This window comes from Adiantum capillus-veneris, chromosome 26 (genome assembly GCF_014529385.1).
Source record: "Adiantum capillus-veneris isolate H3 chromosome 26, ASM1452938v2, whole genome shotgun sequence".
NCBI classification, from domain to species: Eukaryota; Viridiplantae; Streptophyta; class Polypodiopsida; order Polypodiales; family Pteridaceae; genus Adiantum; species Adiantum capillus-veneris.
In genome coordinates, this window is record NC_140956.1 from 47,745,914 (window position 1) to 47,770,569 (window position 24,656).

General features: G+C 41.7%; 1 protein-coding gene across 1 annotated transcript; it reads left to right on the forward strand.

The window, feature by feature from the left end:
- Positions 1–1,396: 1,396 nt before the first annotated feature.
- On the forward strand, positions 1,397–5,747 carry LOC147423382 (uncharacterized; the record flags this gene model as incomplete). The annotated part of the gene is made up of 9 exons (XM_086502163.1): positions 1,397–1,544; positions 1,674–1,774; positions 1,869–2,257; positions 2,346–2,418; positions 3,853–3,933; positions 4,034–4,097; positions 4,529–4,619; positions 4,699–4,783; positions 4,857–5,747. Coding segments are annotated over 9 exons (1,122 nt in total), but the record flags the coding sequence as incomplete, so codon positions are not given.
- Between the last annotated feature and the right edge of the window lie 18,909 nt (positions 5,748–24,656).

Sequence of the window (24,656 nt, forward strand, 5' to 3'; positions counted from 1 at the left end):
CACTTCCTCTCTCATCAACCATGGAGCATCAGTCCTAACCAACAATTTCATAAGGACAATGTAGGAGAACGTAGCATTATCACACATCTCTCTCTCTCTCTCTCTCTCTCTCTCTCTCTCTCTCTCTCTCGCACACACACACACACACGCACACACACACACACACACATCTCCATCTTGCTAGTGTCCGAATCACCTCGACCTCTTACACTTGAGTCTTATCATCACAATCGGCATCCTGCCTTTTCCATATGATGATGATAAATCTAAAACATGGCATTTTGTAACACTAGACAACATTATACAACCTATGTATATACACATCCTCTCTAACATTGACCCAACACGGCACTACATGACACAATAACAATGGTCATTTGTACAAAACTCTACTTGACACCATCAATTTATTCACACCCCCCCACCCCCCACCCCAACACACGGGGGGGGGGAGAGAGAGAGAAGAAGAAAGAAGAAAGAAAAAAAAGAGAAGTTTCAACATCGTAGGAACAATCCAAGGAACCTTACAGATCTTTCTGACAAGTCTTGAACTCGAGACCTGGTAACACACACACACACACACACACATATACATAGAGAGAGAGAGAGGCTTTAATGTCATAAAAGCAATCCCAAGAGACCTCAAAGATCTTTTTGACAAGTCTTGAACACGAGAGCTTAGAGAGAGAGAGAGAGAGAGAGAGAGAGAGAGAGAGAGAGAGAGAGGCTTTAATGTCATAGGAACAATCCCAAGAGACCTCAAAGATCTTTCTCACAAGTCTTGAACATGACTATATAGGCCGGGTTCAGACGGCGCAACAACATCACAAGCTCATCTCTTAGCCTTTCCTAACACCACCCCCCCCCCCCCCCCCCCCCCCCCCCCCCCTCTTCACCAAAGCGTGTTGGCAACAGAGTTGTGGCAACAACAGACATCGTAAAAATGCAATGGTGAGGTTGACTCCGCGCCAGTTGCAAGCTCTTTCAGCTCTATGAGTGGAGATATTGAGACCTTTACTGTGGGAGCTTCTCATCTTTCGAGGGGCCGTAGGGTTGCCAAAGGAATGGTGGGCCCGAAAACTGTTTCATTTTTCTCCAGCCAATCAAAGTAGAACATGGAGCAGACCTCTCCTCTACCGCCACCGCGTACGCACGTGCCCACCCCTAGTTTTAGAAGGTTTGGTGCTTTTTTTTTTTGTCGCCCAAGCTTTTAGTTGTGCCAAAAAAGCCAGGGTCAGGGATCGATCACGATTGAGCCAAACTCAAAAATGTTGTTGCGTCGGGAATACTATCTCGTTGCGCATGCACCCGCCTTCCTGCATTTTGAAGAGCGCGCGCACACACACACAGACTCACACTCATACACTCAACACTCACACACAGTCTCTCTCTATAAAGGGCGCCTACTTGTGGCTCATTTTCCAGCCATTTTTCTTCGGGTCAATCGCTATCGCAGCAGGGGGGTGACCCTTCCCTCGGAAGCTCAGACAAGATCGTGTTGATGGGCATGATATGCAAGCACCCAGCAGTGCAGCTCAACAGAGGTAATTACCCATCTTTACCTATTTGCCTGCCTGCATTTGCTCGTTTTTCATGAAGAGAGAGAGAGAGAGAGAGAGAGAGAGAGAGAGAGAGAGAGATGTGGTGCATGCTGCGAATTTCTTTGTCATCAGGTGGAGAGGAAGAGGCACACAGCAATGAGGTCGAGCTCTCCAAAGCAAAGTCTGAACAAGGTGAAGGTTACATCGGAGGGCTTTCAAAGGACGTTCCATGGGTCTGCGAGCTTTTCTTTGAGAGCGCTTATACGATCATTCTTTTTGTGCTCCGGATCTGGTGTAGAGTGTGATGAGAATCTAACCATATACCAGGACCATGCTCTACAAAAACCAGTAATTTCTCCAACCAGACCGCCAGCAGATGCATTGAAACAAAGACAGAAGAAACATTCTGCTTCCAAGACTTCTCAAGTAAAGCAAGAAAGCTTGATAGCACTTTGCACTGACTTGAAACAATCGGAGGCAGTAAGTGTTTGTAAGGATGTGACACATGATGATGTTTGTAAGGATGTGGCATATAATGATGTTCGTAAGGATGCAACACATAATGCTTCACCTGATTCTGCAAGAGAAAATCAGGAGATGTCGCCTCTTCCTAACATTTCAGAACCATCTACCATTTTGTCTGAGAGTCTGCGATGCTCACTTTGTACATATCTCCCAACACTTGTTCGAGGGCGTGAGTGGGTGCTTTTGTACAGGTAATTTTCATCTCTATCTCAAGTTTCATGTTCAGCTAGTACCGACGAGTCTACTCTTATATTGAAGAATTGACCTGTTGGTGACCAGCACTTGGAAACATGGCATTTCTCTTCGTACGCTTTATCGCCGTAGTACTCATATTTCTGGGCCATACTTGTTGGTGAGTGTTTACACATGCATTACTTGTTTTATTTAACTTTTAGACAAATTAAGCCTTGAAGAAGACTTGCGGGGAGGAGAGGCATTCGTGGAAATGGCATATAAACTTTTTTCCAAAGCATTTAGATTGTCATTGAAGGATAGACATTGTAGGAAGGGAAGAGTGGTGATAATTTGTAATCATGTGCAAAGTTGAGACTAAAAGTTCTGTAGTTACCAAGAATGGAAAGGCGGAATGTGGAACGGGTAGTGGAAACGGGCATGAATTGCCATTCCTTGGTAAGGATACTCGCGTCTAGAACACGGAGTGGGGATTCAGAATTGGAACGGGGAATGGAACGCAAGACGAGGAGGGGAGACGGGCATGAATTGCCATTCCTTCCTACAGATACTCACGTCTAAAACACGGAATGGGGAACGAAAGCCTGAAATTGGCCATTCCTTGTAACTGTGACAAAAATTTGGATCTAGACTTTTGGCTTTACAACCCAAGGAAATGATCTAATGATTGGCGAACAGACGTCACAAGACCATGAGATAATTGACCTTTTCTTTTTTGAGCTTTACATGCAAAAAGGCCAATTCCATGGCAACCTTGGGGGTTTCAATTTAGCACAGTGTACAAAAGAGACCCGTGGCGGATACTCAATGGCCTATCACCCAAAGGATGTACAAAACAGGGATAACAATGTGAGGGCTATGTATACATCAAGGTGGCCTGTATGAGGAATCCAAAATGAACCACTGAGGACCATGGTCACATCAAGAGCAACACTCGAGTTGACATACACCCATAGTAGCCAATATTTGGGACCACTTAAATGGTTCAAACAATGCTCTGGAAATGGCTTAAGAATGTATGTGCCACTCTGTTTCTAGACATACCTTTCAGGTTTTTTAGTTGCCATGGGCAATTCTACTTGACAGACGCTAGCTAGGGGCAATCATGGTCCGCCTCACAGTATACAGCCACTTTTCCTTTATTCAAAAAAAAAAAAAACCTTGAGTGCCGCTTCTGCAGTTGCATGCTCAAGCCAATGTCTTGTCGGCAATGTCTTATTGGCTACAGCATTCCGTACGTCGAACCCATGATCATGGTATCTGGTCCTTCAAGTACGTGATCCATATAGCTTCCTTGGGCTGACCTTTAACATGCTCCACAATGGTCTATTCTGCATCCTTGTTTGTAGTTTGTCGGAGTATGAAAAAAGATCCTTATGGGGTTAAGCCCCTTTTCAAGCTTTGGGTAGGAAATCCCAAGCTGACGATTGTCTCATCTTATCAGTGAGAGTCACCTCGTAAATCTTTGCCAAGATTCCTTTTGCAATTGCAGTATCTTGTTTTTGTGAATTCTTAGGAAATTTTCCTGACAAGAATCATGAATGTTGAATGGCCATTTGCCATGATTTTTAACTTAGGCATTTATTGTTATCAGGCGGTCGAGGATGGCAAAGGTGTTGTTTTTGGTGGCTTGCTGATAGGGCCCTTAAACCCTACAGCAAAGCCCAAGTTCCAGGTGGTTGTTTTTCTTGGCAGCCCATGATCTACCCTTTTTTAAGAGTTTGCAAGGATGAGGGCTACCAATTGCTTATGGGAGCATTGTTTTTGCTGGGCAGGGAACACATGACTCGTTTGTGTTTACAACCACGTCTGCTGATTTCGGGGTTTTTCGCGCAACAGGTTTGACAAAACTTATTCTAATAACCATTTCTCAAACTCCCATTGCATGCATTGTAGCAGTTTGTCCTCTTTTCTCTTTTCATACTTTTGTTTCTTGTAGTGCCAGGCTTGATTATGGCTGAGTTTTTTTTTGCATCTCCGATTTCTTTTGGTTTTGCAAACAGACAATGTCCCTTAATTAGTTTACAGCACATGTTATTCAATACGTAGATCATGTATTGGTGCATGATCTTGTGGGTGTGTGTGTGCGCGTGCATATATATTGGTACCTAGTTCTACCTGCACCCACTACATGATTAGTGAGGATTTGTTATGGGTGATGGTTATATAATCTTCTGGGTGACTACCATGAGTCTATACGTCCCTTTTTCCTTTAAAAGTGAATTTGGGCTTATCCTGGATTTATCAAGGTATGTATGTCTGTCTCCCAGGTGCCAATCGATATTATCAGCTTTGTACAAATGATATGCTGGGACTTGGAGGTGGAGGAAGCACTTTTGCATTACGTCTACACGAGGATCTGTAAGTATTGCTTATGAGTGTTTTCTTTAGACCTTCTTTCTGGAGAGATTGCGTCCTATGGTAATTGCTTGACTTGTAGAATGCATGGCTCGAGTGGGCTTAGTGAGACCTTTGGAAATCGCTGTTTGTCCCACTCGGAGGAGTTCAACATCAGACATGTAGAGGTACTTAAATCTTGTTGTGATATAACTTTTGCAGTTGTTCTCAGCTGCTTACTTGTATTTCTTTAATTGTCAGCTATGGGGCTTTGCTCACACATCAAAGTATGTACCCAGAAAAGCCCTTTATCGCCCACAAGAGGATCGGCTTGGAATCTGCAGATTTTGATAGATCAAGTCCGGTACCAAGGTTGCTGATTTCTCCTTTGCTTTTGCTTGGTCATTGGACAGATACTTGTCGTGACGATGGAGCAAAGCATTATGGGTTTTTCTACATAGACATCTTTGTGAAGTGCACTGGTGTATCCTCAGAAGTAGCTAAGGTGTTCCCTACTGGTAGGCCACACGAAGCTGTGGTTCAATTTTCAAACAGCAAAGTTTTTGCTGATCGAAATGCTCTTCTATTGAAGAGTTCCATTGACCATTATACACACACCCTCTCTGTGCAACCAAGATGAACATTGACTTACATGTCCGTGCATTAGTGGGAGTATCTGTTTATGCTCTGCACATACTCCCATTGTAGTATAGTCTTGACAATACCATTGAGCCACTACCCTTTGTGGACAATACCATTTACTTGCTCAAAAAAATATATACATACATAAGGTATTCCTAATGGCTTCAAAAAAATATATAATCACTACCTACATAGTGCAAAAGCACTCTAAAGAGAAGAAAATGTTGAAGGAAAAACAAAAGAGAAGAGAAACACTACCTCTTTTTACATGGACACAAAAAGTCTTTTGACTTTCCACTTTCATGTGTCTTTTCATTTGCTCATAATGGTTTACAAAAGGGGGTGTTTTCAAAGTGTCACTTTTCGACGCAAAAGGATCCTTATTTTTGTATCAAAATATAGGGTGTTTTTTGTTCTACTACCGTCATATACCTTGGCTATGTCCAAATTGTAAGCTTTGCGAAATAATATGACATGAATCGTCTTACTAAGGGTCAATCTCATGCTTTGGTGCTTAAAGTTGACCAATAAGCTTTTTTTCAATATTTTTTTTACAACACACAAGAGGGCCTACTGAGGGAGGTGCTTATCCCTTCCAAATATTAGCCATGAAACATGGTCGAGCAAGGGCCGCGTACCATCCGGCAAGAGCCACGCATAAGCATCACCATGGCCACCTAATTGATGCACCACATGTATTGGGAATAGTGGAGAGAACTCATAGCAACAAGCTGGGAACCTCCTCCTCGGGTGACCCACCCCAAGAGGAGGATGCTTGAGTGTTTAAGGGCAAGAGCCCTAGCAATGTGAACACCAGGTGAGCACAAGGTGTCCCTCTAGAGAGGACCCAATGGGGGTGTTGAACCCACAACCTGTAGGTTGATGCAATAAGTTGGCTACTATTGCAAATGAAACTTCAAGGTCCCGCCCAAAAAGGTTCTAAACATAAGTCTAAAAAGTAGTCTTTGTAATGAAGGGATTTTTCCCTACTTTTTGTTTGAGGGAGTAATCACTTAATACAATGTTCTGTGCTTTTAATTTTGACGATTAATGGTCGGTTTCTTCTCATAGTGTGTGAAATAGACAACTTGTTGCAAGCTTGTTCTTTCTTGCTCAAGAAATTTTGCAAATTAGAGATGGTTGCTACCAACTTGCATAATCTTGCCATTAAGCAACCTATGTGTTTATCATGGACCTCCTTAATTTTGGCAAAACTATGGAATCGGACACACTCATCTCTAAAGGCGTGTAGAGGCTTTTGTTGGCTTTTCTATGTAAATGTAGAAAGCACTTGATTTGGCTTAAAAACAATGATTCTTTTTTCATTACCCAGATGCAAACCTTTCATTTGTGGAGACGTAATGCTATCATTGAATATTTAACAGACCGAATATGTGGATCGTGTAATCTCAAGCTCCACTTAAAGAGGAATAACAATGGCAAAGGTACTCATCAATTGTTGTTCTCAGCTTTGTATGATTAGGTCTCAAAGGATCCATTGTTTTTGTATGAAAACACATATGCATACATACAAGTGTGATGGTGTTTCTTATTCTACTACATCTTAGACTTGGCCAGGACCAAATTGCAAGCTTTGCACTCATGTATACAATGAAATAATCTTGATATGATGCATTTTCATTTGTTATTTTATCATTGAGACTACATTGTCAATCTCATGCTTTCATGTTTAAAGCTGATGCAATCAATTGGGTACTAAAATTCCTCTAGTAAGCTCATTTGCTTGCACCATAACACATGAAGCTTCAGGGTCCCACCAAAGAATGGTGATAAGCATAAGTCTAAAAAGTAGTCGCCCCTTCTTTTAGTTTGTTTAATTCTTTGTGCTTTAAAAGGAGAGGAAACTTGAGTTTATTGTGAACAATAATCTAGCTTCTGAAAAAAAAAACATTCTTGGCTATGCTTTGCTCTGTATATATGCCAATTCTAGTATTTGTTCCTAATCACATCAAAATTCTTGAGGTTTTTATATCGAATAGTAGGCGCGTGGAAGGCAACAAGTGCCAAACATGCCATGGTGCTTGACAAAGCTTTGATCAACATGTTTGTCAAAGGCGGTGTGATTTTAGAAGGAACCTTTTTTATAACAAACTTCTTACATAGGATATCATCCCTTCACTGGCACAGTGGATAGTCAATCAGAGTTCCAGTCCAGAGGCCATATATAGGGCTCACTATTCATTTTGGGGACACACCCTCTCTCTCGACTAGTCATTTGGCAGACTACTCACTGTCCCTATTTCGTGTCTCAGAGCTCTTCATGCTCTTGTACTTAGTAATTCTAATTAGTGAGCCTAGAGGAGACTTGGCTCACATAGTTGTACTTTGCTTATGCTAATCTGAATATATTCCAGTTTCAGTGTTCAGTCTATATCTCAGTTTCTAGTTTAATCTATATTTCAGTTCCAGTCTTTATATCTCAGTTTTTACTTTAGTTTATATTTCAGTTTCAGTCTTTATATTTCATTCCAGTTTTGTCTGATCAGATGTCTGAAGTCGTAACGTGATCTGAACTGACTATAACTGACCAACCTGGAATAGCTTTCATAAGTGTTCAGCTCATTCCAATATGCATAAGCCAGGCAAGGATAGGAAACTCTTGCTGTTTTCGATGGATGCCAATCAAGGGCTTCTCTCCAAATGGATTGAACTATGCTTGTGTTTTGAAAAAAATGTGGCCTAAAGTAGAAAAAAAGGGTCCCATAAGGAATTGGTGAACTTTTCCAATTAGTGAATTTTTAGCAAATCTACCTCCAAATATAGCCGTTTTGAAAAGATATGTGTGTATCTTTTCTCTTAATTACCATGTGTGGTACCAAAAGGTCACATCAAATGCCTCTTTTGCTTGGAACTTGCACCTTTATTCTCTCACTAACTTTTGGTGTAATGGATATTAAAAAACTTCTCATTGTTAGATTCATTATTTCTTCCCACTATGTTTTACCTCTCTCCTTTCTCTCTAGCACATTCTCAGATCATGTATATTTTCTCTTGCTTGTCTTTCCTTCTCTGATGTCTCACCATCACGTCTCTATGTCACTATGTAGAGTCTGCCTCTAGGGAAGCTTCTTGCAATACTAGCCATGTTGAAGATGGCTTTTGGCGTGTGCTCATTTTTTGCAAACTTCATTGTTAAGGTCAGAAGAAGATTTAGAAATTTTCTCATGTAGGAAAAGGGAGACTTTTTCAGTGTTTTTCATACAATGCATAACATCATGAGCTTCTGCTCGGGAGGCACCGCATACGCTAGGTATGCCGTGCCTCCCTCACAGAAGCTCATGATGTTGCGTTAAGTCATAATGTGGGAATTATTGTGAGAATCTATCCAAAACTTATTGTGGGTGTAGACGGTACACCTAAGCATATACATATTTTCGTTTTTTATAATAATTGATTCTCATCGCAAACATTGTAAGTATGAGATTTTATTCTTTGGTGATAAATTAAATTAATCAACGTGGGCATATTTTAAATGACTTTACTTTCGTTTGATATATGTTGTTTGGCTTGCCAATGGAAAAGGCCTCAGTGTTTGGTTGGTTTTTTAAGCTTTGGAGATGAGGCAACGATGGTTGCAAGTGGATACGTTTAAATCATTGCTTGTTCTTTAATGTTGAATCTTGAGATTTAAAAAAGGGAAAATTACCAAAATACCCCTCTAATTTGTGGAAATTCCCAAAATACCCCTCAAATTTCAAAAATTCCCAAAATACCCCCAATATTTTGTCATAAAGTCCCGAAATGCCCCTCTAATTTTTCAAAATTCCTAAAATACCCGTGGTCATGAGATTAAATTTCTTCAAAGATAATTTTTTTTATAGCTTTTCATAAGAAGACTGATTGTCTATCAATACAAAATGCTCAAGCTAGAATTTGAGTTGGTTATGTAGGCTTTGGAGATGAATCGCTTCATTATTTTTAGACATAATCGACTGTTTTTGCGAGGTAATTTGTGACAAATTACATGCTAAGCACTCAAAAACAGATCTAAATTGTCAAAAAAGAATAAAGATCATAAAATCTTGAACAATTCGACCAAAATACATTTAAGGGTATTATTGGTGATTTTCCCTTTAAAAAATGAGGACAATTCTCTTTTACTTTTTCACTCATTTCTTAAACAACACCCCCCCCCCCCCCCCCCCCCCCCCCCCCCCCCCCCCCCCCTCTCTCTCTCTCTCTCTCTCTCTCTCTCTCTCTCTCTCTCTCTCACACACACACACACACACACACACACACACACACACACACACACACACACACACTAAACAATAATATTCTATATTCTTGGGCAAGCCACCTTAAACTCTTTAATATTTTCTATGCTTGTTGAATTGGGTATCCACATAAGGTTTTCAGTTTGTTTGAGGGTGTCTTATGATTGGATGAACCATCATATATTTATGCATACAGAGAGCTCAATGTGCTTCTTTAAATAGAGCAAGGAATTAGTGAAGAAGCAATGGTTTGGGCATTTCTATCTAAAGCTCAATAGCTTGAAAGATTTCAAAAGTTTCTTTGGAGGTTGACTTTGCTATATTATATAAACAATGCATGTGATCTGTATGGATATTAAGAAATATAAGGTTAGCTTGATTTTTCTTCCCTCACATTAGTGTTTTTGTTTTGGATTGGATTTTGAGACCATTTAGCAACACATGAAGAAGGCTTGCTTATTTATTCTAGGTTCAATAAAATGTTTTTGGCTCTTGTTTCTATATATAGAGAGCCTACAAATATTATTATGGATGTAGATAGAGCACAAAGTCTTTGATTCAAGATTTCTAGACTCAACTAGCTTTTCTTGTGAAATTTAAGATATCCCATCAAAAAAAGGAGAGTTTGGTATAGATTTGTAATTTGTGAAAAGTGAAGAGAAAGCTATAATGTCAGTGCATCCTTGACTAGTGTATTATGTGGATTCAAGAAAGCAATTGAGATCTCTATTTTTTGTCTAAAATACTTGTGGACTTTTCGACCACCTACGGCTATCCATTAATCTTAGAATAGCCAAGGGGGATACCTCTTTCCCCATAGGAGCAAAGAAGAAGCTAGTAATTGAAAGGCCGAGGGGAGACTGAATACCGGATCCTCCTCCCAGCCAACCTTTTATAGGAGAGTCCATGGCCCTTTGTGCTAAATGGATCCCATGTTCACACCTTCAGTCCGGCCCTTAGCCCCCCTAGGTCGGGCTGTGCCCTCTAGCCCTTGGTCTGACATTACTCCCCCCTTGGAGAAGCGTTTTCGTCCGCGAAAACAAAAGTGGAGGATTTTCATAAGAACACTAATGTTTTCCACAGTGGCATCCCTCAAGGAGCCAGCTGTTTGTGTGACCGAAACACAGTTCAGTAGGAGGTCCAATGAAATTAAGAATAATCATCTCAATAGTGCACATTGTGGTCCATTTGCAACCCTCTTGTGTTACCGATTCCAATCCAATCATAATGTGTACTCCATTTAGAACGCACATGAGCATGCTAAACGAGTTATCACAACAAAGATGTACCCGAAAGAGTACCACTTTCCATGAAGTAACTTGTTGACATAACTCATCAGCCAAGTTTAAGTCCTTGACTTGTTCTCAAATTTCATCAGTAAACAACCCCACCATAACTAGTGTTCAAGGTTGAGAACCTGACTTAAACATGAAGGGACTAAACTGAGTCACAAACATGCTTTACCTTATTGTAAGCAACACCAACTATAACAATACATTCTTGCCAATTGGATTGCTTGGTGCTAATGTATGCGCTTTGCATATCCTTTAGCACAAGAGTACACTTGTAACTTGTAATCTGCCTATCCTCTTTGGATTCTGACAGTATTGAGATGTGTTTTTTCCCACGGTTTACAGACAGTCGTCCCAAATGACTGGTAAATGGGGATCACAATATCATACAGCATTGCTCAGCAAACAACAATGTCCTTAATAACCATCTTGGTTAACTTGAAAAATCCACAAGCACCCAAACCGAGCTATGACCTCTATTGGTGAGTAGTAGACCCAAAAGTAATCTCCGAGAGATACTGCACATAGAGTGCAAAATGCTTCATAAGTAACAACTTGATAAATATGCATGCCGTTCCAAATCAGTCTTTGCTAAATACTAGGACCCATAACACCTAGTGTGCATGCATTTAGCAAAAAATAGATGTATATCCATAATTGGTCTTTGCCAATACTTATAGCAAATGTGATGCTCGTAGCACACATTGAAGAGGAGTGTAGATAGTTGCAAAAAGAAACTGAAGACTTTCTATTGCAAGCATTTGCGAGCCTTGCTGAAACGTTTGAAACTCATAGCCTTGCTACATGTATAAACAACCATCTATAATGTTGTTTAGCAGCACTTGTACCTTAACAAGTCAGTCTAAGTATTCGATAATTTTTTGCCACTGAAATTGCTCCTGATACGTCGTGCTAAAAATGGTATAGAAAACAAATTTTACCAGCACCTATAAGGACTTTGTCGTAACACAGAATTGAAATAGTGGGCGTCGGTGTTAGTCCCAGAGACTCATATTCTCCACATGTGGAATATGTATCATGTAAGGGTGTCTAGAAAAAAGAACATCCTTCAAGTACGAGATGTACTTGTGCATGGAGGTAACTGCAAAACACTCTACGACGAGAGTGAGAGGGACCCTCATTAGCCTTGCTCCACACTGGCTAAACCGAACTCCTTGAGTTCTTAGACCATGTTGCATCCCATGTAACAACATGTGAAAGGGCAGTGGTAATGCGTGTGTTAGTCTCCACCCAAACGTGCTATCTTATAGCCTCCCCCTAGCGTACACACTATCCGACCATGCCGGTGGCCTTGTCCATAGGACCCATGTCCTTACATTATCCCCCCTTGGAGAATCGTTTTCGTCCTCAAAAATGAATGTAGAAAAACGTTTCTTAAGTGCGGAGACATTCTCCCATGTAGAACCTTCTTCAAGTCTATCTAGCCATTTTACCAACACCTGTCGTCTGACATGATGTCTGGTGCGAAGCTCATGAGAATCCAAAATCTATTCGGGCTCATGAGGAATGCTTGGCTGTTCGATAAGGTCGACTAACACACTTGTGTCAATGACGTTATCATTCTGTCCTAGCTGTTTTCATAAACGGCTAACATGAAAAACATGATGAACTCATGAATGCTCTGGGAGAGCTAACTTATAGGCCACTTGACCTATACGCTTGAGAATGGTAAACGATCCACAATAGCGTGATGAAAGTGTAGCAACTTTTCCCGTCTTTAGAATTTTTGAATGCTCCGGAACTTTGAGGAAAACCTTGTCTCCTTCTTCAAAAGTAACAAGACGATGATGCTCATCTGCGTACTTCTTATATCAATCTTGAGCTTTCTTAACATTCTGTCGAGCAACTCGAATCATGTCGAAATGGTCTCGGAGAAAATCCTTCGCTTATTGTATCTTCTCCTTAGACAACCCCACTGTAAAGGTGATCTAAGTTGAAATCCATATAAAAGCATAAATGGACTAAACCCTGTAGTCACATGCTTTGAACTATTATAAGCAAACTCCAGTATAGGTAAGTAGTCTTCCCAATTGGTTTGCTTCTTGCTAACGTACGCTCGTAGCATATCCTCTAGCACTTGATTAACTCTTTCTGTTTGACCATCTGTTTCTGGATGATCAGCCGTACTTAGATTAAGTTTAATTTCCAACTTTTGGAACACAGCTCTCCAGAAGTGATTATCGAACTTTCGATCTCTGTCACTAATGATACTAGCTGGAAGACCATAGAGTTGATATATATGCTCTACAAATAGACGTGCTAATTTCGGTGTCTTAATCGTAGTCTTAGTGGGAATGAATCGACCCATCTTTGTGAGACGGTTTACTATTACCCAAATGGCATCATGGCCACGATTTGTATTAGGTAGTCCTACTACAAAATCCATAGAGATACTCTCCCACTTACCTTGTGGAATCTCTAAAGGATGTAAAAGGCCACCTACCTTGAGGCGCTTGCCTTATTAACTTGGCACTATTGGCAGTCTAGTACGTACTCTTGAACATCATGATGTAAGCCCAACCAATAAAATTGCCTTCGAACTAAGGCATACATCTTACAAATACCTGGATGACCAGCACTTAGACTATCGTGACACTCAAATAAGATTTGGCGCCTAGTGTCTAAGTCCTTTGGCACACATACTCTACCTTTGTGGAGTAAGTAGCCATCATCAATGGAAAAATTCTTCCATCGCTTAAGCTCTTCTTGAGTAGAGGTGGAGCTCTGTGTGTTGGAGTTTCTATTTGCACGTGCATAGACATGTTGATCTAGACATGTGAGTGTGAGGGATCCCTTTTTAAAACTGCACTACACACTTTAGCATATGATTGATCTTGTGCACACTTGCCACGTAATGAATCTAAAAATCCACTCTTTATTTCCGTGAAAGCAAGTGAATTAATATGAGGCATCTAACTTAGTGCATCCGCTACTACATTATATCGCCCCTTGCGATATCGTAGCTTCCAATCATAGTCTTGAAGGATTTCGGCCCATCTAGCTTTACGGCCCTTCAAGTCCGTTTGAGTAGTAAACCATTTGATACTCTCATGGTCAAAAACTACTTCAAACTCGGCACCATATAAACTGTGTCGCCACTTTCGTAAAGCGTGAATTATGGCATAGAGCTCTCTCTCATAGACAGAATAATTTTGTTGAGCTCTTCTAACTTTTTACTTTCAAATGCTATAGGTCTTCCCTCCTGGAGAAGTACCACATCAATTGCTTTATCACTAGCATTAGTCTCTATCACAAATAGCTTAAGTGGGTCGACGATTGCTAGGATGGGAGCAGTGGCTATAGCTACCTTGAGTTGTTCGAAACTGCATTTTTGGGCTTCTTCCCAAGAAAAGGTCTTACCTTTTGCTGTAAGATGATCCGCCATAGGAACAACAATTTTGGCATAATCACGGATATACTGTCAATAAAATCCATCCATGCCTAAAAATATTTGAAGCTCCTCAAACGTGTTGAGATGTGGCCATCGAAGAATGGCAACGACCTTGACAATGTCTATTTTGATGCCAAAGTAAGAGATCACATGACCGAGGTAATGTATCTCTATTTTAAAGAAATCGCACTTGCTTTGCTTAGCGTACAACGCGTGAGCTCGTAGCTATTCGAACACTAATCGTAAGTGTTCTATGTGTTCATCTTCAGTCTTACTGTAAATGAGAATGTCATCAAGGAAAACCACAACAAATTTTTCAAGATAGGGACGTAAGACACTATCCATGAGTGTCATAAATGTAGCTGGAGCATTGGTTAGGCCAAAAGGCATCAATGCTCATGCCAAAAGGCATAACCAAAAATTCAAAATGCTCGAACCGTGTTCTAAAGGCAGTTTTGGAGATATCTTGTAGTAGGCTACGCACATGGTAGTATCCTGAACGAAGATCTATCTTTGTATAGTATCTTGCCCCGTGGAGTTGATCAAAGAACTCATCCACTTGAGGTAGATGATACTTGTTCTTGATGGTTATCGCATTTAATCCACGATAATCTACGCACATGCGCATATTACCATCTTTCTTTTTTACCAATAGAGTTGGTGATGCCCAAGGCGAAGTGCTAGGTATAATGAAACCACGGGCGAGGTAGTCAGCCAACTGACTCTCAACCTCCTTGGCTTCTTTAGCACTCATACAATAAGGTGGTTTACTCACTGGTTTAGTGACTGGCAAGACATCTATGCCATGCTGCACATCACGTGTAGGGGGTAAAACCGATGGTAAATCACTTGAGAACACACCACTATACTCCCTGAGTAAGTGAGTTAGCTTTTGCCGTGCAAAAGGAGAAAGTAAACTAGAGTTATGCTAGGATGGAGAATCTTGTAATTCCTATAGTGTTTGTTTTACAACAGCTGCCGCGTTGCTCTATAGAATTAAAATTGAGATCACTTTGCTCGTTAAATTTGTTAACACTTTGTTTATCAGTAGAGTTCATTGCACTTTGCATACCATAAGAATTCATTGCACTTTGCATACCATTACTAGAATTCACCGTACTTTGCTCTTGAGAATTCACAAGACTCGGAGATAAGTAGTAACACAAAAAGACTTCATCTATTAAATCTGCTTTCTGTAAAATAGAGAGCTCGGCTATACATATAAGAGGTGCAGATGGTATATTTTTCTCACCAAGCAAAAGCACATGTTTACCATTGGCCATAAAGGATAAGGAGTTGTGTTCATAACTAGTGTGCAATGTGTTTTCTAAACCATGCAGCCACTCCCGTCCTAAAACTACATCAGCACGGTCCATGGTCATAACTTGGAAGTCAAGGGTCATCGTATGATCTTGAACAATAAGCTCAACCCCATGAGCTACCGTGTCCCATACTTCTTTATCATTCCCAGACATCTGCTCCACCACATACTTGTGAGAGCAGGGAGTCTGTGTAAGCTTTAATTTCTTGATTAGCTTATAGTTCAAGAAGTTATGAGTTGCACCATCATCCACTAAAATGCGAACACGTTGTCCGTTAATAGTGCCATGCATGCGAATCAAATCATGGGGGCCAAAGGTGGGTTGCCACATTGAAGCAGGCACACTAACACTTGTGCTTTTCTTCCATATGAAGAACCTCTACAGCATAATATTTAGGAGATGAATCTAATGTGAGGCGTTGCACCGTGTGCATGGCTTTTTCTTTGCCTTGCAAAAGAGGAAAATATTTCTTTTTATGTTGGTCCGAAAGACATCTAAAACACAAATTGTGTTTCTTTGCACGCTCAAAATTAGCGGTGCTGAGAGACCCAGGTGGAGTATCTCGTGATTGCTTAGGCTTCTTAGCCTCTTGTGGGCATGGAGAGGTAGATTGTCTCTTATTCCTCTTGGAATCTGTGGGAGATCTACCTTGCCATTGGATCTTAGCCACATTGCTCTTAGCAAAAGTATTCTTAGAGTAGGGAATATTTCCTTTCCTCTCTTGGTGATCATCATATCTTTACGCATGATTGATGGATTCTTCCAAAGTTTTTGGATGTTGGGTCTTGACATGAAGACGATAGTCTTTGTCAAGACCCCTATTAAAACCCCGTATCTTTTGGAATTTATCTAGACCTTCTAGTTTTAATATGATTTTCGGATATTTGAAAAGGTACTGTGTGAGAGAGAAGCCAGACATAAGACATGCATCCCATGCTAACCAATTATTATCTTCTTCATTGGAGTCCAAAAACTCTTTGGAGAAAGAAGCTTGAAACGCAGCCCAAGACGGAGGACGAGCATCTATTGGAAATGTCATCCACCACTTATAGGCCTCGCCTTTAAGAGATAGGCTTGTTTCCATAGCCGTCTTTATATCTGGGATGCGTCTCAATCTATGAATATCACTCCATTTGTGTAAGAACGTATTGACCGCATCCTTGTTGCGATCACGCTCTTCCCCATGAAACTCAGGAATGGTGATATTCTTAAGTAATGCATTGCTACCTTCTGCATCTTCTGCAGCACTTGTCTCTTGGACTCCTTGAGTTGTGCGAGCTTGGTTTCCTTGAATCGTGCCACTTGTGGCTCCTTGAGTCGTCTGTGAATTCATAAATTTCACAAGTAACTCCGTAAGATTGGTAACATTTGCATTGAGTGCGGAGAGGTTGCTTTCAAGTACGCTTTGGCGATGTTCCAAAGTTTTGAAAGAAGCCATATCTACAAGCTCATGATCTCCTAGATCACCATCATCATGCATATTAATGTCAGCAGCACCCGTGGTGCCCTGATTTTGATCTACGTGCTCAAAATCAAACGTGTGTGTAGGTGGGATATCCTCACTGGCCATGGTAAACACACACTAATGCAAAGAGAGAAAAAAAATGACAACTTGTACCTTGTGAAATTGAAGTCTTTGTGTTTTGTATGCTCCGCAATTTGCGTCGCATGCGAACCTCGCCTTGTGGGAATTTGAGCGCTTCACTTGTCGTTTGTCGTAAGAACACCTTTGTTGATTCTTCACAAAAACCCATCATTTTTGTGAAGGCTTTTGTTCACTTTGAATCTACCTCCTCTGTGTTGTGGAGGGCGTCGATGGGGCGACCACTGTCCGCTGTCTATCCACGTGATAGGCACGGAAAAGCGTGCCTGTCTTCTTTTGCTGCACAATGGAGACGTCGTTGTCTGCAGAATGTGGGAGAGAAGAAGAGCGTCGCACGCACATGCAACCCGCTTTTAGCCTCCTCCCAAAAATAGCTCGGATACCAGTGAAAGGGCGGTGGTAATGCGTGTGCTAGTCTCCACCCAACCGTGCTATCTTATAGCCTCCCCCTAGTGTACACACTGTCCGATCGTGCCGGTGGCCTTGCCCATAGGACCCATGTCCTTACAATATGTGCCAAATAAATCCTACAAGTGCGCTGCACATGGGAAAGTGTGCCTGTTTTCTTTTGCTGCACAGCGAAGACGTCGCTGCCTGTGAAACGTGGGAGAGAAGCAGAGCGTTGCACGCACATGCAACCCGCTTTTAGCCTCCTCCCAAAAATAGCTCGGATACCAATGAAAGGGCGGTGGTAATGCATGTGCTAGTCTCCACCCAACTGTGCTATCTTATAGCCTCCCCCTAGCGTACACACTGTCCGACCGTGCCGGTGGCCTTGCCCATAGGACCCATGTCCTTACAACATGTGCCAAATAAACCCTACAAGTGGGTCTATTACTGCATAATGCATAAACTTATTTTGGACATGGAACCTTGGGTGTTGCCTTTGCAAACCAGATCCCTTGGTTAAAATCAGCATTGTCAAACCCCTTGGTTAAGTGTTGCAAGAAAACTGCTCAACTAGCAGCCGATAGTATCTTAAGTCAACTCTGGAAGCTGAAATTATCCACGAGCCCTTGGTAGCTTATGGATTTTTCAATGTCCTTGGAAGTACAGGTGTGAAGATTCCAATAATTGACCGTCACACTTAATAAGTGATTTAATAATCATGAGTTGGGTCTTACCCCAAAACTAGAGTCGAACAAACACTCTTAGTGCTGTAGATAAAATAGAAGATCTACTCAAGTTGGAATCGTATTCACAACCGGATCTTGTCTAGACTCAAAATCCATAATTGAGGAGTTTTGTGAACTGTAGCCGTGCTGTCTGGATTGCTTGCTTCATCTATACACCTTGGTAGAGAGACACATTTTCGCGTTTGAGACTTTCAAAAGCTCAACTTGATCTTCACACTCAAAGTGTCTAGTGCTAAAATAACACCCAAAAAATTAGTAATGGCAAGATGCTCTTTTGTCCATTGGAATCAATGGGTACTCGACTGAAGAGATTCGATCGATCTTGAAAGCAATCACTGACGGATTACAAATAGATGGCTCTTAGCCATTTCAAAATAGGTGGCCCTTAGCCCTTCAAAAGACAGATAGCTCTTAGCCCTGCCTGTTACCATCAACATAGAAAGATTTTAGAAAAATCATGCCTAGTTTCATCTTTCCCGCATAGAAGTTGGAAAAAGAGAGAGAGAGAGAGAGAGAGAGAGAGAGAGAGAGAGAGAGAGAGAGAGAGAGAGAGAGAGAGAGAGAGAGAGAGAGAGAGAGAGAATGATGGGCTGAGGAAATCCCTTGAAGCGATTGTGTTGTATGCCCCGTGCATATGATCCCGTGTAGACCATGGATGTGTTGTAGCTTATCCTATAAGCGTACAACTACACACTCTCGTAGAGAGAGGCATAGCGTATCCTATAAGCGTACACTTGTGTACTTGTACCACGTCTGCGTAGAGAGAGGTACTAGAAGTCACATCATGGCCCACTGACCTTGTATGTGAGCGTGACCGCACCAGGGTAACTGTAAACATGGCATGTTGCCTGTGAATAACGTAAAAAGTGTTTGAAGAGATTAGTTACTTACCTTGTCCTTGACAGAGTATGTAGTGTTATAGCGGAAGCATATGCAATGATGGGTGTTGTACGGCCATTGTACTAGTATGCCATGCATACTGTCAGGACAAGGGCAAGGTCGGGCTAGGTAGTGTGGAAAGGGAGTCCAACTAGGGCAAAGGGCCAGAGGCCATGCTATATAGTGGGTGGTTGGGAGGTGGACTCCTAGGTTCTAGTTCCCCTTGTCTAGCATTGGTATCAGGGCAAGGTGGAGTCATGGAGGAGGAGAAGACATGGAGCTCTCTCTCTCCCTCTAGGTAGGGATCTCTCTCTCTTTCTCCCTCTCCCTCGGAATCTCTAGCTCTCTCGGATTTGGAGGATAGGGTCGACCAAGAATTTCACTTGTTTGCATGGAGCATGCAAGCAAGAGGTCGAGGCTGCGAGGGAAACGACCCTGTGTCGTGAGGGAGAAGTTTTTCGACCTCAGCAAATCGGCGAGGAGACATGCTCGGTAGATGCGCGCCGGGCTGAGGAGAAAGACTCGCTTCATGAGCGCGCTAAGCCGAGCAACGCATGCCATGGTCATCTCTTTATCTCCTGCGCGCAGTTGGCTGCAAGATTCCACCATAGCCAGGGATTTATTCAGTTCACATTTTTTTTATTTTTTTTAAAAAGGTCTTTTGGGCGCCCTATTTGGGGCTCCCACTCTTGCTAAGGGCGGCGGCCCATGGTGAATATGCTATGCATGTGAGGCCGCCTCTTGTGGATGAGCGGTAACCGTGACCAAAGGGTCATGTTGCATGGTTGCATCCACAACCAAGAAAGGCGAAACAGTGGCTCTTGCATGATCACGTAAGCTCGAATATTTCCGACATGCGGTCGCCAAGGCCAGTTGCATGAGGACATTTATGCGGTAAGCAATAAATTTCAATTTTCTTTGTTATTTTCCTCAAGCACATGTTGCATCCCGCCCGATGTAAGGCTTGTGCCAATCGTGTGGTTCTCGTACTCGTGTGCACGTATGGGTTGTCCAAGGCGCTACACCCAGCAAGGTATGGGTTTAGCAAACTTTGATTGCCCAGAAACACTGATTATGTTGATGAAATTTTAGCATCAAGCATGGCTTGAGTATGACATGGTTATGATGTTTCTAAATGGTAAAGTGTTCGTATCCATTGTAACACAATTATTGCAGCAATTTTCCATACGCAAGTACGACTTGATTCTGTAACAGCAAGGATGTGTATTGCTTAGGAAGCGTATTCTTAAGATAGAGGAAGTATCACCTCTATTGCATAGCTCTAGCATGCATCAGAGAAAGTGCATCTTATGCACTCCAAGCACAAGCACGGCTTGTGACAGCTATCTGAAGCATTAAATTTGGCTAGAAAAGCATATGCACACGAAAAACCGTGAATTTATTCTGGTGGAGTACTTTACTAATGAAGAAAGATAGCACAGCCATCTTTACGATCCATTATTGCTCTTCACGTAAGGCAAGGCATTCCGAGAGAAGCCTTGCAACCAACCTCCATGCGAGTACATGAGGGCAAGACAAACTTCAAGTGTCAACATGCGGCTAGCAAGGTCAGTCGGCACAGGTCAGTACTGAGGTATATATTTGTTTTTAAAATTGTTTGGCAAATTTGTTCGGACATGATGAATGATTCTCGTCCTAGCAAGGCCGTTGCACAGGTTATCAATATCCATTCATTTGCATGGTTTTGCTAGCATGCATGATCATCATTTGCACATGCAACTGAATTATGTGTATGCTGCATTGTTACTTTGAAATTTACATAACATTTCGGGTAAGCAAGGCTTGCATTGCCTTCTCACAAGGCTAGCATGCAATCAAGGGGAGTACACTTAAGGCACTCCGAGCACAAGCACGACTTGTGACATGTTATTTTAAGCATTACAATTTATTGTATACCAAGGACCAATGATTCAAATACTCATTCGACTCAAGCATGGCTTGAGTACCTACCGCCTTGATCTGAAGCACGGCTCATCAACGGTTCAATTTGATGATAAAACATAGCAAATTTGCAATCTTTTTAATATCTCAAGGAGACATGCATGGCCTCTTCCTGGACTTGTTGAAGGAAGCAAGTTGCTCGGTATGGCCGACTCCTTGTAACGGTTTCTATACGCTGAGGAGGAGGCTTATCACAAAGTATTGGTTAATTTCAATTGAAATTGCCCAAGACAGTCGATTAATTTTGTCATGATATCTGCAGCCACATCCGTTGGCTCTCCACACAAACACATTTATGTGAAGCAAGGCTTCAATTTACAACTCTTGCATTGAGATTTTTTCCGTTTGGAGTAGGCTATGAGCACACTCTTTTGGGGAATTTCTCCGTATGCCTGCAGGATATTTCAGGCCAACTTTCTCTCGCGCAATGGAGATGGTTATGATCTACATTTGAGCAAGTTTTTCTTCCGACATCTCAAGGCAACTGGTTACAGCAGGATGACCAGGTTAGACCATGTTCAGTATTGTTTATTTTTCCATGTTTATACATTTACATTGGAAACTAATGATTTTGTACAAAGCAAAGTCCTTTCACAAATTTTCATGAAGCAAGGCTTCTCCCTTGTGCCAAGGTACTGCCCAATGACTTGGAATCACGAGCAGTGGCACACGTATGAAAAACTGGTAAAATAGAGAATATCACCTCATAGAATCCCTACCAGTTTCGACTATGCAAGGGACTAATGGTTATGGCTCTCACATTTGAGGCCATCACTCTCGCCAAGGGCTTAACAATCTGTATGCACAGCATGCTAACCTGGTGGCATGAATTCCACCGCTTCAGAGATTACACTTCCGCTAACACACCAGACACTCTGTCACGGACAAACTAAGTTCTGGATTGTTTAAATTTTGGGTTGTTGTCAACTCACAATACCACTAAAAGGAACCTAAATCTAGGACTATTTCATAGGCAAAGTGCCATATTAAGTCATTTTGGTGAAGTCACGACCCCATACATGGTAAGTGGGTCAAACTGTGGCTTGTGTTTTCTATTCCCTCTCTCGATGAGAGCGTTATACAGGCAGATTGTTGCATGCTTATAGGATAAGCTGCAAGTTCGACATAAGATGCGTCAGAGCACACAGATTGGGCACAACATATACAAACTCATCCCTTAAGGAAAGTTCCTCAGCCCATCATTTTCTCTCTCTCTTTCTTATTTCTCTCCATGAATAATGAAAATTTTCTACACAGTTTTGCTACATGTTTTGTTTGGGAGTCAGCATGAGCCAAGGTGCTCTCTCTCTCAGTTAGAAATTAGGCAAGACGCCCTCTCCATTAGTCTTCATCGTTTCCTTGAGTGAAGACTAATTGCCATAAGGGCTATGCACCACACATGCTGGCTAGGAGTCATTGTCAGATCTCGGGTATGACCCAACGGTCGGCATTCCTTGGGGGATTGTTCTTATGATCGAACAGATCTGCCCAGTGGAGTATACATCGAATACATCGACGTTAATGGACGAGCAAGAGTCTTGTCATTTCGGAGGATTAGGGTGTCATTTTTGCACTATATGTTTCTAGTGCGACGCTCAAGTTGAGTTTTTGATACTCTTGCACTTACATCAGCTGATCTATACCATGGGTCTAGAGGTAGCACACAGTTGAGACAGCATGGCTGTTTATACGAGCTAGGCATCTCACTTATGTGGATTTTTTACTCTCTCAATAGCACTACGAGTGTCTATGGCATCACAGTTTTGGGGTACGACCCAGCGGGTGCTTACTAAATCACCCCCATACGCATTGAGGATCACGGTTTGATCTATTCCCTTTATACTTTCAAGGAAAGAATTTTGCAATCTACCATGTGGTAGCGGAAAAATTCAACTTTTTAAGTTGATTCTCATCATTCTGTACACGATTACCTAGGTTGGTTACCGTTACCTGCTAGTTGAGTAGCTTCTACAAAGGGTCTTACCAAGGGGTTTGACTACGTAGATTCTACCCAACGGGTTTGGATTGTGAAGGCAACACCCAGGGTTTCTAGTGCAATGTTAGACTTTTTCACAGGTGGGAGTTGTACTCCTGTGCATTTGAATACGGGTAACTGAACCTTCAGTTCAATCCCCAGGGCCATGCCAAGGGCATGTCGAAACAAGCATTTTGGGCCGTAGTGTCCAAAGTACATTATGCTGTTATGAATCCACTTGTAGGATTCGATTTGGCACATATTGTCACACGGGATACAACATGGTCTAGGAACTCAAGGAGTTCGGTTTAGCCAGTATGGAGCAATGAATGAGGGTCCCTCTCACTCTTGTCGCGGAGTGTTTAGAGTTACCTCCACACACAAGTACACCTTGTACTTGCAAGATGTTCTTTTTTAAACATCCTTACATGAGACATATTCCACATGTGGAGAATATGAGTCTCTGGACTGAAACTGGTGCACCCTATTTCAAATCTGTGTCACGACAAAGTCCCTAGGTGCTGGTCAAATCTGTTTTCTAGACCATTTTCGGCACGACGTATCAGGAGCAATTTCAATGGCCAGAAATTGTCGGATACTTAGAATGACTTGTTCAGCTATAAGTATTACTAAACAACATTACAGATGGTTGTTTATACATATAGCAAGGCTCTGAAAAAGTTTCATTGCTGTTCCTAGAAGTGCTTAATGTTTCATCTTCTATTATGGTTCAAACATTTCAGCAAGGCTTGAAAATGATTACCACTGCAAGTATTTAGTTTCTTTTCGGATTTTTTTTTTTGGTGCTAAAATGCATGCACATTAGGTGTTATGGGCCCTAGTGTTTAGCAAAGGCTGATTTGGAACGGCAGGTATATTCCTCAAGTTGTTGCTTATGAAGCATTTTTGCACTCTATGTGCAGTATCTCAATGAGTTTACTTTTCGGTCTACCAATCACCAATAGAGGTCATGGCTCGGTTTGGATGCTTGTAGATTTTTTAAGTTAACCACGATGGTTATTCACCCAATTGTTGATTCCTCAGCAATGTGGTACGATATTGTGATTCCCGTTTATCAGCCATCTGGAAAGACTGGCTGTAAACCGTGGGGGTGGCTGTAAACCGTGGGGGAAACACACTTCAATACTGCCACTTATCCAAGGGGATATGCAGATTACAAAGTGTAATCTTGGGCTCAAGGATATGCAAAGTGCGCACATTAGCACCAAGCATTCCAATTAATAAGCATTTATTGCTCTTCTTGGAGTTTACTTACTATCAGTTAACGCATGTTGCAACTCGGTAGTCTCTTCATGTATAAATCAAGTTCTCAACCTTGAACACTAGTGATGGTGGGGTTGTTTACTGCCGAAATTGGAAAACAAGTCAAGGACTTAAACTTGGCTGATGAGTATGTTAGCGAGTTACTTTCATGGAAAGTGAAAATAGGTACTCTTTAGGGTACATCATTGTGTGATAACTCGTTTTGAATACTCGTGTGTGTTCTAAATGGAGTCTACACACAATGATGGGATAGGAATCGGTAACACAAGCTGGTTGCAAATGGACAACAATGTGAAAAATCAAGATGTTACTCTTG